Here is a 12,576-nt window from a genome sequence, read left to right as displayed (position 1 = left end):
ATTTTCACTTAGCTGGAATGTCCTCCTTGGGGATTCCATGCTTCTGTAGGATTGTTCCTAGCAAATGCTTAAGCTTCTGTGATAAAACCTTGCCATTTTCTCAGCTCACCTTCCCAAGGCAGACTGCCTGTCACCCACTGCATACCTGCATCTGACCCTCTTTGGGTTTACTTTATTGTCTTGCTCTATAGCTGAGTTGTGACAGATCAAGTGAGCTGGTAATACACATTTCTGAGATTTTTATCAGAGTAGTTCTTCTTTGTTAGTTTCTAAGTTAAAGATTATCTCTAAATAGTTCCTGGACATAGGAAGAACTTCTGTATCATTCAGTCCATTTGACAACCATTTGCCACAGTCTTAACTGAAGCTAGACAGAGAACTTACAGGATAAGCATGGAGAGATCATTATTCTAGAAGTTCTTCTTATACTAGGATCTATTTTTGGATTTTAAGATTAAATGTTAACCTTTTTGGAATATATAGATATTCATAGACTTACCTGAAATTGGAGCCTTTCATAGTATATTTATTTTATATAACATGGTAACTGCAGACAACACAGACCTTTTGCAAATTTTCTAAAATGCACCAATGTCAGTCTTGTTACTAAATCATCACAGGCTAAAGGGGGCTTCTAATCAATCACTCCTGTTCATTGAGCACTTGACTGTATGTCTGCCAGATGCCAGAGAGGGCTTGAGATTGTCCAAACAACAACAGAAAGACACAACTTTTGAAATCAGAACCCATGCCGATGGGGAGAAGTAATTGTTATAACAAAAACCTTTCAATGTACAGTTTATAAAAAACTTTGACTTGATTGTTTTGATTCTCATAGCAGTCATCCCTGCAGTATAGATATGAAAATAATTGAGTGGATTCTCTCTAGGTCATATGCAATAAATGGCAGAACTAAGACATGACCCAGGTCTTCATCTTACAAATCCAGGGTTTTGTCCTGTACAATATGTCATGCACTGACATACAATGGATTATCATTATTCATCCTTTAAAAAGAATGGAATTCTGTCATTTGCAGCAATGTGGACAGAACTGTAGGACATTATGTTAAATGAAATAAGTCAGGCACAGAAAGACATACATCACATGTTCTCACTTGTGTGAGGGTACTTCAGAAAGTTCATGGAAAATGGAATTAAAAGATTATGTTGATGAAAAAATTTTGAAATTCATGCATGTGAGGGATTACTTGAAAAGTTCATGGGAAATGTATGTTTGGAAAAAAGTGCATGGATTTAAAAAAAGTAATTATAAATAGATAAAAAAAATTATTAACATCTTTTAAATCCATTGTTCATAAACTTTTAAAAGTACTCTGATATGTGCAAGGTAAGGATGATCTCAAAGAAGCAGAAACTAGAATACTGGTTACCAGAGCCTGGGCAGGGAGTGGGAGAGGGAGAGATGGAGAATAGATATTTAATGGATACACAGGTTCAGCTGGGTAGGAGTAATAGTGTAGATAAGTATGGTTGATAGCAACTATTTGAATTCATAAAAATCGCTAAAGAGGATTTTGAATGTTATCAACTCAATGAAATATGTCCGAGGTGATAGTTGTACAAATTGCTCTGATCCGATCATTCCACATTATATACACATATTATTAAAATGCCAGGCTTACATATGAGAGTACTTCAGAAAATTGATGAAAAAACAGAATTTGAAGATAAGTTTATTTCGGTGCAAATAATTCAAAACCCATACATTATTTTTTTCATAATATATAGTTTCCATGAACTTTTTGAAGACCGTTTGTATGTACAATTAAACACATACACATACATGCTATATATTATAACTTTAGAGTATGTTCAGTAAAAAAAAGAATCTCAGGGGGCTGGGCCCATGGTGTAGTAGGTTAATCCTCCGCCTGTGGTACCAGCATCCCATATGGGTGCCGGTTCTAGTCCCGGCTGCCCCTCTTCCAATCCAGCTCTCTGCTATGGCCTGAGAAAGCAGTAGAAGATGGCCCAAGTGCTTGGGCCCCTGCATCCATGTGGGAGACCCTGAGGAAGCTCCTGGCTCCTGGCTTCGGATTGGCACAGCTCAGGCCATTGCAGGCATCTGGGGAGTGAACCAACAGAAGGAAGACCTCTCTCTCTTCCTCTCCCTCTCCCTCTCCCTCTCCCTCTCCCTCTCCCTCTCCCTCTCCCTGTAAATCTACTTCCAAATAAATAAATAAAATCTTAAAAGAAAAAGCTCAGGTACCCTTCCTACACTTAAATGAGAAACTGAAGAAGAGTATAGTAAAGACAATAAGAAAAATATAATTTTATAGAAAGGAAACATCCACGTCGAGTAGAATCACCCATTGAAGTGGCTCAGGGAGTCAGAGTTTGAGATTATGGGTCTACGTAGGCAGCTGCAGTAGAGTTTTTCTGAAAGATAAAATGTCTCATTGAAAAGGTGAGGTTGGAAGCCCGCAATTTGCTGGGATTCGTGGGCTGATTTTCTGAGATCATCCTTGGATGTTTCTGTGGGATGTGCACATTGGCTCTTCTCCAGTTCTGTGAAGCAGTGATGATTCTTTGAGGGTTGTGTAACAGCTTTTTGTCAGCAGCTCTGCTGCTACATCGTTTAACCTCATCAGGATTGACAGAGGGCGCCCGATAGCCTGAACACTTCCTATACCTCAAGTGCAACTGAGAGAGATTGTTGCTGCACAGTGGCCCGATCAGCATGTGTCTCTCGTTTTGCTATGCGTGCTTTTCTGTCAAATGTGTCCTCCCATCATTTTTAATAGAAGAGATAATGTGTGAATAGTAGTTGAGGACTCATTGACGTAATACCATGTTTGTGGTGAAGTGTAACCCTGTGTTTCTTGTGGCTGTAATGATAGAATCAGAGGCTTTCTTGCTATCAGATGGTACTCATTCATTGAAGTCTGTCCTGGTGATAAAAGAATTAAGTGAGGTTGGATGACTTCCGAGAAATGATTGGCTCTTAGTCTTGAGAGTTCATCTCCTTGGGAGTACAGTAAGTGATGCAGATACACTACTACTCTGGAATAGTTTCTGTCCAACTCCAAGGACCTGATAAAGTGTAAAGGGGCACAACCATGGGAGATTATGGCAGGCTGATGTTGGCCATTGAACACCTGCTGTGCCTGCAAAGGGGGTTGTGCCCACCAAAGAGGGGCTCGGGACAGTCTGGTTCATGGCCAGGATTTTAGGAAGGGGCATTTCAAAAAAAGGCCCTGACCCAAATGAATTGGCTCCTGAGGCAGCGAGAGAGCTATGAAGGTGGGATTGCTGGCCAACAGGGAGTCATCTCTGTGAAACTGCAGAGTGGAAAGTTGCCAGAGAGCTAGCGAGGAGAAAGTCCTCATTTTTCCTGAAAGAGGAGAGAGGGTAGAGTCCAGGAATGATTGATCTTCCTATTAATTTTGACAAAGAACTGCACAATGTTTGATTCAGATGATGAGGTGAAACACTTTCGAAAGTGGTGATCTTAAAAATCAGCCAAAATTCATCCAGATGAATTAAGCCAGAGTATCCTGATTTTGCCTTTTCTGATGGGCCAGAAAGTCCTTTAGGCATGGCATATCTAGTTTTGAACAGGTATCTCTTAGTCTCTTGGAGCATGGTGTGAGTTGAGTGATTTGTGCTGTCTGATAGGGTAGTGTATGATGGCTGCATAAACCTTTGAATTGTCCTATCCACAAAGTCTGGCCTCAAAACCTTATGACAGCTTTCATACTGTGGCAAGTTTCATTAATTTGTTGAATGGCAAATGCCAAATTGTTATGTCTTGAAAACCCATTGGTAAATTGCTTGGCATTTGGAGCCCAGTTTCCCATGATCACAATTTTTTTGTGTGGTAGTGTTTCTCCATGAGAAAAAAAACACAACAGCCAGTTGAAACCACTATATCCAAGCATTGGATGGATTTGAACAATATTCCTTTTTTAAAAAAAAAAAGATTTATTTGTTTATTTGAAAGGCAGTGACAGAGATGGGGAGAAGACAGAGGAAATAGGAGAGAGAGAGAGAGAGAGAGAGAGAGAGAGAGAGAGAGAAATCTTCCATCTGTTGCCTCGCCCCCCAAAATGCTTGCTATAGCCAGGGCTGGGCCAGGTTGAAGCCAGGATCCCAGACCTTCATCTGTGTCTCCCATGGTGGCAGGGGCCCAGCTACTTGGGCCATCACCTGCTATGTTCCAGGAAACACATTAGTAGGAAGCTGGGTCAGAAGCAAAAGATCTGGGCTTCATACTAGCACAGTCTATGGAGTGCAGACATCCCAAGTGTTGGCTTAACCCTTCGCATCACAGTGCCCACATCCTGGGCAATATTTTTAGAGAAAGATGAGCTTTGAGCCTCAGTATCAAAAACCAAAGGATTAATTATCTCTTTCTGTGGCAGGGTGTGGGGGGAGTGACCATGGGGGATGGAAGATGTGTGTAGATAGAGACCATCTTGCTTCTCATAGCATTAATGGGAGATCTTCCAGTCTGTGGAAGCCAATCCTTCTCTTGTACCCAGGGCTGCACAACTGATGTTTTTAAGTGAACTAAAAAATACTGGAAATCATCAGAGGTTTTCCAGTGAAGTAGAAATGCAATTGATCAGATTTGTGTTTTAGAAAATTTTCTCTGACTGCAGCCTGGGATAATCCATTAGGATTAGAGAGGATAAGATTTAGACAAACAAATTAAAAGATCAAGTCAGTAACTCAATTGAAAGTAGTAGGAATATAATGAAATGGGTACATTTGAGAGAGATTTGCAAGGTAGATTGATATGATTTGGAACCAAATTGAGTGTGAGTAAAGAGGGACAGTAAGGAATCCAGGAGGGATGACTCCAAGTTCCTGACGAGGGTGTTTGAACACAGAGGGTGCCATACGTTGATAGGAGGGGCAGCATAAAGAAAGGGCATGGGGAGGATCAGTTTTGGTTGTGAAGACTTTGTTCTGAGGTACCTGTGGGACATCATGGGAATACCCAGTGTATTAATAAGCTGGATCTGTGGATGTAAAGTTTAAAAGACAAATCTTGTCTAAAGATACAATGCTGTTTATCTTGCTCCATTTGCATCCACCAAGTGTGTGTGTGTTTCTCCTCTAGACACCTTCCTTATTTGTATAGATAGTTTACTAAGAGTTTACCATATACCCATTCAATTCAAACTCTACTACTTATAAGTAAACGATTGGCTTGACAGAATTCTGGTTCCATATAATTATGTCTATAATAAATAAAGAAAAGAATAAACACACCAGGCTGCCCTAGATAGTTCAAGGCATTCTGCCTCGTTATTAATCATGGTAGTAGCCTAGAAAAATAAAAGTTTTATAAGTATCTCATGAATGTAATCTGCAGTGTCTGTTAACTTTAGAGAAAAATATGGCCTTAGAAATAGATTTTGCTGTTAAAATTTGTAGCCCTATAAATCACTTTCCCTAGTGCATGAATAATTAAAGAGAGCAATCCTTACATTTCTGAGTTTGTTAGCATTTTTGAAACCAAACCAGATACTAGACATGACATTTTCCTGTTGCTGTCTGGAATTTCTATGCCTAGTGTCTAGGCTCCCTCTGTTCCATTATTTACTTTGGCGCCAAGACTTGGCTTCTTCTTTGAAATTGTTTGCCTTTAGTGTTTACAAAAGTAGATTCCCACAACCAAAGAAAGGGTGGGTAATAAGCTGGCCTGGAAGTGCTATTTTTATTGTATTGGATTAGGATCAGTTTAGCATAATTAGTGATAATTAATGAAAGTGTCATAGAACACCTAGGTAGTGCCAGTTGCTTGGCTCTTTTCATATGTACATGCAACACCAAGTACTCATGCATGTATGCCCCTGACCATGTTTGCTTTGTTTCTGAATTCCATGGTCAGGAAGACAGAATAGAGTTTTCATTGAATGCACTCCAAATGAATGCAATCTGCACTGTGGATTGCTAGATTAAGACTAGATCTGTCAGTATGCTTGTGACTCTGCCTTAAATGGATGGAAGGCTTTCTGCCTTCATGGTGTGGTGAGCATTGTGAAATGAAATGGATGCCCAAAAAAGAGCTTTTTTATCCTTATTTCTCTGCCTTCTGTTTAAGATGCTTTGATTCACTTATAGGCCACTGTACAATTAAGAATAAATGATGACATTGTGTGTGTAGCTTGAGCACTGTATGATTGAGCTTTTTCCTCTACGTTTTTGGTGGTCCATTAATGTCTGGCATTGCACACAGAGGGCTTGTGCAGGGACACTCACATGGGGCACAGAACTCATGTCTTTCTCTTTGATGAACATTGTTCTGGTAGCAACTTCATGCTTGGTGGATGAAATCAGTGAAAGCCTACATGATTATTTTCCATTTGAATACTGTGTTAAGCAACTAATAAAAGCAGACGTTCATAATTTTCTATTGCATTAACTGCTCTATCAGTAGACTAGGATTCTAATAAAATGCTTCTAAGAGGGCAAAAACCAACCTAGAAGACCAATTTATGCCTATTGGGCAGCTTGAAGGCAGAATATAGGCTCAAGAAGTAGATGCAATAATACCAATAGTAGTGGTAGAGGTAATCATAATAATGGCTATTCTTATTAAGCACTTGCTGTGTGTAAGCACTAAAACCCCGACATACACTGTGGCATCTCATCTTAACAAAAGCCAGATGAGCTAACCTTTTCACAGAGAAAGGAACTGAGATTTCGAGAAGTTCAGCTGTTTTCCCCATGGTGACCTAGTTTGAAAATGGCGATTCTGAGACTTGAATACACTTTTCTATAAAACTTCCCTGTGGTTTTGCTGCATCATGATTTGTATCTTTGACTTCTGAACTCTCCCATCCTGCCCAAGTCATACTTCTCTGAGTACACCTCAACGAACTTTGGAATTTTTGGAAAATTTTATTTTGGAGGCGATGTTGTTCTAAAACTGCTTTCCTTCTCCTTCCTCCACAACAAGCCCGCCTTCCTTCTTGAATTTATCCATAGAGCATATTTGGTTCCTTTTTGAGTTATTTGGAAAAAGTGAGTTTAGGTACAGAAGCATCACCCATGCAGCAGACCAATCTGAGTTGCTTTTAATAAACTGCCTTGTCTTCTGAAAGTCTACAGTTTTCATTTTTAACCAAATTTAACTTTGTTCCTATTGTCTTTTTTCTTTTCCATTATGCAACATTCCTCAAGATGTGGATGAGTGCCTGGAACCAAACATCTGCACAAATGGTACTTGCTCCAACCTTGAAGGCTCCTACATGTGTTCGTGTCACAAGGGCTATAACCCGACTCCAGACCACAAGCATTGTAAAGGTAAATACTGCGCTCTAATGTTCCATTGAACTTTATTTAGGAATTGAGCAATTAGCCTTATAAAAGGGAACCATGCTACTTGTATGTATGTACGTGTTTATTAGAAATTTTATTTGAAAGGCAGAAATGCGGAGAAGAGACAGAAACAGAGAATCTTTCTTCCACTGGTTCACTTCCCAGTTGGCCACAGCAGCCAGGACAAGGCCAGGAGCCAGGGAATTTTCTGGGTCTTCCACATGGTTGCAGGGGCCTAAGGACTAGGGCCATCTTCTGCTTCTTTCCCAGACACATTAGCAGAGAGCTGGATTGGAAGTGGAGTAGCCAGGAGTTGAACCAGGGCCTACATAGGATGCCAGCACTGTGGGCGGAGGCTTAACCTTCTATGCCACAGCACCGGCCCCTACTTGTGTTTGTTTTGGATGAGCTGCTTGGAGCAGTTCTGGCTGATGTCTTTGAGAGGAGCTCCTCATGATACTTAAATGCAGACTATAGCTGTTTACATAAAGAAAAACAGTATATACTTATAAAGTGTCTATGAACAACAGTCTGTTTATTTAAAATGTTTTTCTGGTATGGACAAGTGATTACACAGTTCTGTGAATATTTGAAATAGCACTGAATTGTGTACATTAAAAAGAAGAATTGTATGTGAATTATATCTCAGTAAAACTGGTATTAAGGAAAACAACCACCACATATTGTATAAAATGTAGCAAATGCAGGAAAGCTGAAAAAAGAAAAATAACAGAGTCTCGTAATTTCGTTCATGAATATTTATATTTTGTGAATGTGATACATAAAGATGTACAATTTTATATCCTGATTTTTGTCAGTAGTATGTCATAAGCATTTTCCCTTTGGCTAATTACTCTTTACAAACATTTTTAAAGACTGTAGAATATCCTAGTGTGTGGCTATCTCCCAGTTTTTCTTATTATTTTGGTGTTCAACAAAGCTTTTCCAACTGCTCATTTATTATGTAAAAACTATAACAGGTCTGTTTCCTATGTACCTTTGTCTGAATTTTAGAATTATTTCATTATTCATAATGGTGGAATACTTGAATAATTTTTTTAACTATTTTTTACTATTTTGATAGAAGAGTAATTTCTAATTTCTACATGTCTATTTCCCTTTATTCTAAAAAGATATATATTTTATATGCTCATTTCCATTAATAATTCCCTAAGTACTTCTGATTATTAAAGATTTAATACATATATTTATTAACCATTTTCTGTAGGCTTCTGTTCCTATCTTTTCCCACTTAGGGATTTTTTTTTACTTTTAAAATGTATATTATCACTTTATATATAATACATGTGTGTAAATATGTGTATATGTGTTTATAAAAACAGATGCCATTTTGTAGCACATTGTTGTAATTTGCCCTAAGTCACCTAATTTTTCTTTTTATAACACTTTTTCTTTAAAGCTTTACTGTTTCCCCATGATAAAACCTACAGATGGTTTCCTTTCTGTTTTATTCTACTGCTCTTATATCTTTCAAAAGGAAAAAAAAGAATAGTAGAATTTTTCTTCTTTCTCAAATAAGTATCTCAGTGTAAGTGCAGGATATTGGGTGATGATAAAGTTCTCATTATGGGGCCTCCCATGGGCCCATTGCCTAATGGTAAATACCTCTGTGTCCTTGAAGAAGTGCACCCTGTTCCACGGGTGGGTCAGGAATTCGGGGGCAGCTGCATTGGGTGCCTCGCTGCTTTTGTACAGCAGGACAGCAGCCACTCTCAGGGGAGCTGAGGCAGACACCGGTCTCTCAGTCACATCCACAGCTTTCCAAAGGATCCTTGACCTCAGCATTGCCTCAGGCAAATTAAACACAAAAGGTGTTCTCCCCCGCCCCCACACTTGAAGATCTCAGTGCTGACTAGTCATTGTTCGTCTTTATTTGAATACTATATCTAGTTTATTTCTGTGTCCTGTCATTTTGTCTGTTCTTTCCTATCTGCCTCGTTCTTCTCACCTGGTTTCTGTGGAAAATGCTTGTTATCTGTCCTCACATGCATATTCCTGACTTGTTTGTCACTATTTCATTTTTCAATTTGCGTTCTCTGACCCATCCAACTTGATACCACAACTTCCTGTGAACATTCCATGCTTCTTTTGACCCAAACACTTGCTCGTATCCTACCTTTCACACTCAACTCTTTCTTGACAGAACTGTGATCCTTCCAGTGGTTGGCCATGCAACCCTGGGTAGATCATCTCAGATTTCCAGATCTCATATCATCCTTAAAATTAGGGGACTGGGCTCTCGACAGGGATAATGCTTAGAATGGGCACATATGGAGTAAACAACTCACTGCCATTGTGTTGCTCCTGGCCACTGCCATCCTTGTTGAGGCTACTGCTGTCTGATACCCTTCCTGAGAGCCCCAGGATTCACTCCATCAGCACCAGTTGATGCCTTCCCCGGGAGCGAGGGTTTGCAGTCACCAGAGGCATTTTGCAAGGCTGCTGCAGAAACTGCTCTTTGCCTTCCTGTCCTCCTTCTGTTACCAACATGTTGCAGTTTCTGTGCCTGAATGCAAATGTTACTAAGAAGCTATAAGTCTCAAACAATGTCCGCTACTTAGAAGTGATGTAGAGGGGCCAGTGCTGTGGCGCAGTGGGTTAATGCCCTGGCCTGAAGCGCCAGCATCCCATGTGGGCACTGGTTTGAGGCCGGGCTGCTCCACTTCCAATCCAGCTCTCTGCTATGGCCTGGGAAGGCAGTAGAAGATGGGGCAGGTCCTTGGGGCCCTGCACCTGTGTGGGAGACCTGGAGGAAGCTTCTGGCTCCTGACTTCAGATCGGCATAGTTCTGGCCGTTGTGACCAACTGGGGAGTGAACCATCGGATGGAAGACTCCCCCCCCCCCCCCGCCTCTCTTCTCTCTGTAACTCTGACTTTCAAATAAATAAATAAATCTTAAAGAAGATGTAGAACATACAGCAGCTAATTCTGGATAAGAGAATATATAAAAAGGCAGTGTTAAGTACCTTATGGATGTCATTTGAAGGTGATATGTTCCTGCGATTGTGTGATGACTGGAGTACTTCACCTCCGTGCTGTGCTTTCCAAAAACCCATTATCCCAGACTGATCATCAGACAAATGCAGATTGTGGACATTCTACAGGATCTTGGACTAAACCCTGTAAGAAAGTTAAGGTCATGAGGAACAGAGAAAGACTGACTGGGGAGACAAGTAAATGCACCATAGTACCCTGGATCCAACATGATTGGAAGAACTTGTGAAATCCAAATAATGTCCAGAATTCAGTTAAAAAACAAAAAGGATTGTATCAAATCCTAACTCTGACATATAGAGCTGTGTGAGTGTGGATAAGTTATCTTTGCTAAGCTTCGCTTTTCTCATTTGCAAAAAGGGAACAATACTGGTACCTAGGAGAGTTGATACAGGGATTGCATGAGGGAATGCAAAGTCAGAGGTAATTCACGGAGAGTGAGTGGGTACTCTGGCATTTTGGCAGTGGTGCTTGCTAAATTAGGTGCGTGATCTCTTTCCCTCTTTCTTGCTCAATTTATTTCTTTCTCTCTCTGTCACTCTGCCTTTCAAATTAAGAGATGTGTAAAACGGCTTGTTAAAGCTGAGGATATGCCTGATTCTCTTTGTTCACAGGAAAGCTTTGCAGAGGTGTTGGTTTGAAGTTAGTCTTAAAATAGTGAATACAAAGGGGTGAAAAAAACGTGGCCCGCAGAAAAACAGCACACGCCACAGCTTAGAGGTCTGAATGGGCTGTGACCTCCACTTGTCCCTTCCCCTTGCCCTCTGCTCTGATTTTGTGATGTCTCCCCATTATACTCCAGGATGGGATGAGTAAAGATCCCATCTCTGCTTTAGAAACCTACACATGCACACACTGCTCTCCTTACTCCCCTACCAAAGCCTCGCCTTCCTACAATAACATCTTTTTCTTTAATTATCTCACAGTCTTTTCCTAACCCACATCGTTTCATGGCTGCCAAACTTACCCCAGATCATAAATCTGTTTTCCAACATCCCAGCAACTCTGCCCAACTTACGTTGTTGATCATTTTGAATACTGACGCTGTCTTCACCTAAGTGTGCTGACAGTTTTCTTCAGATTATAAATACATTACCTAATGTGTTGATGCATTGCTTGTTTCTGTTGTCTCTATTATATCTATACATTTTAGCACTGTATGTCCTAAACTGAGAAATACCTAGAGATCATTTGTATTTTGACTCTAAGATGAACTTGTCACAATAATGTGTTCAAAATTCCCTTAAAGAAATGCTTTTCATGAGGAATAATGTGTTCTATTCATCTCTTGGCATAAAAGAAAGAAGCCATTTGTCTCGCATGCCTATTTTATTAGAAGGCTTTCTTTTGTCTCAGGAATTTTGTCCCTCATCACCAAAAAAAAAAATTTTTTTTTGTCTCTACAATTAAGCTGCCTCTGTTCGCCTGTGGTCATTTTAGAGGCTCAGAGATCACCTTGTTCAAGGTAGCTGCATTTAAAAAACAAACAAACAAACAAACAAACAAACAAAAAACGAAAAAAAAACCCTGCATTGCCCCAAGTGCTTCCAAGTTTACTTATAATGAGTTAACTCCGACACTCTTCCCAACATAAATGAGTAGCTTATGGAAGACGTCCGGCATATCTTGACAGTACTTGGAATGGAGGGTATATCCTCGCTGCACACATCTTCACATGGGAATGCTTAATTTGTCATTTTCTATGAGAAAGTCAGTAAGAGTTCAAAGCACTAAAAATGTTGTCAGACATTCTGTGGGACCCAACCAACTGTGAGAGCTATTGTTGGTCTGAAGTTCATGAACTGATGTCTCAAGTTTTGTAGACCGTGTTGAAAGAAAATACGATGTAGGCTGATCTTTGCTGCCAAGTATTCCCAAAACTAATAGACTCTGAGTGTTAGAAAGGTGTACAAGAACTCTTAAAATGAAATTCTCTATGTCAATACTTGGTAGAAATTATTTATAAATAAAAGATACCAGTAACACAATCAATGAAGCAAGTAAGTCACTAGTCAACTAAAGTAATTGCCATGAAAAATTAAGTAAGAAACAAATTTTTGTTTTCCAGTTAGATTATTAATTATGTAAGCTGTTTCAAAAAATAGAGTAACTGACACCTTGCTTATATCAGTGTTAAATTCAAAAAGTTAATGCCTCTTTTGTGGTTAAGAGTTGTATTGTTCCTTAGAAAGCAGGTAATTGTCAGTAATGCATGAAGCAAAAGAGTGTATGGTTAATTCCCTTTATATGCCTTTCAAATAAT

General features: G+C 39.7%; 1 protein-coding gene across 15 annotated transcripts in view; it reads left to right on the top strand.

Moving 5' to 3' along the window:
• The window catches only part of LTBP1 (latent transforming growth factor beta binding protein 1), a 445,461-nt gene that overhangs the window by 338,135 nt on the left and 94,750 nt on the right, over positions 1–12,576 (top strand). For all 15 annotated transcript variants that reach the window (XM_008254559.4, XM_070069261.1, XM_070069260.1 and 12 more), the window contains one exon: positions 7,161–7,283. In XM_008254559.4, the coding sequence (XP_008252781.3) occupies positions 7,161–7,283 (123 nt within the window). The remainder of the gene's footprint in view (positions 1–7,160; positions 7,284–12,576) is intronic.

This window comes from Oryctolagus cuniculus, chromosome 2 (genome assembly GCF_964237555.1).
Source record: "Oryctolagus cuniculus chromosome 2, mOryCun1.1, whole genome shotgun sequence".
In the NCBI taxonomy this organism is placed as follows: Eukaryota; Metazoa; Chordata; class Mammalia; order Lagomorpha; family Leporidae; genus Oryctolagus; species Oryctolagus cuniculus.
This window is presented reverse-complemented; position numbering and strand designations above follow the sequence as displayed.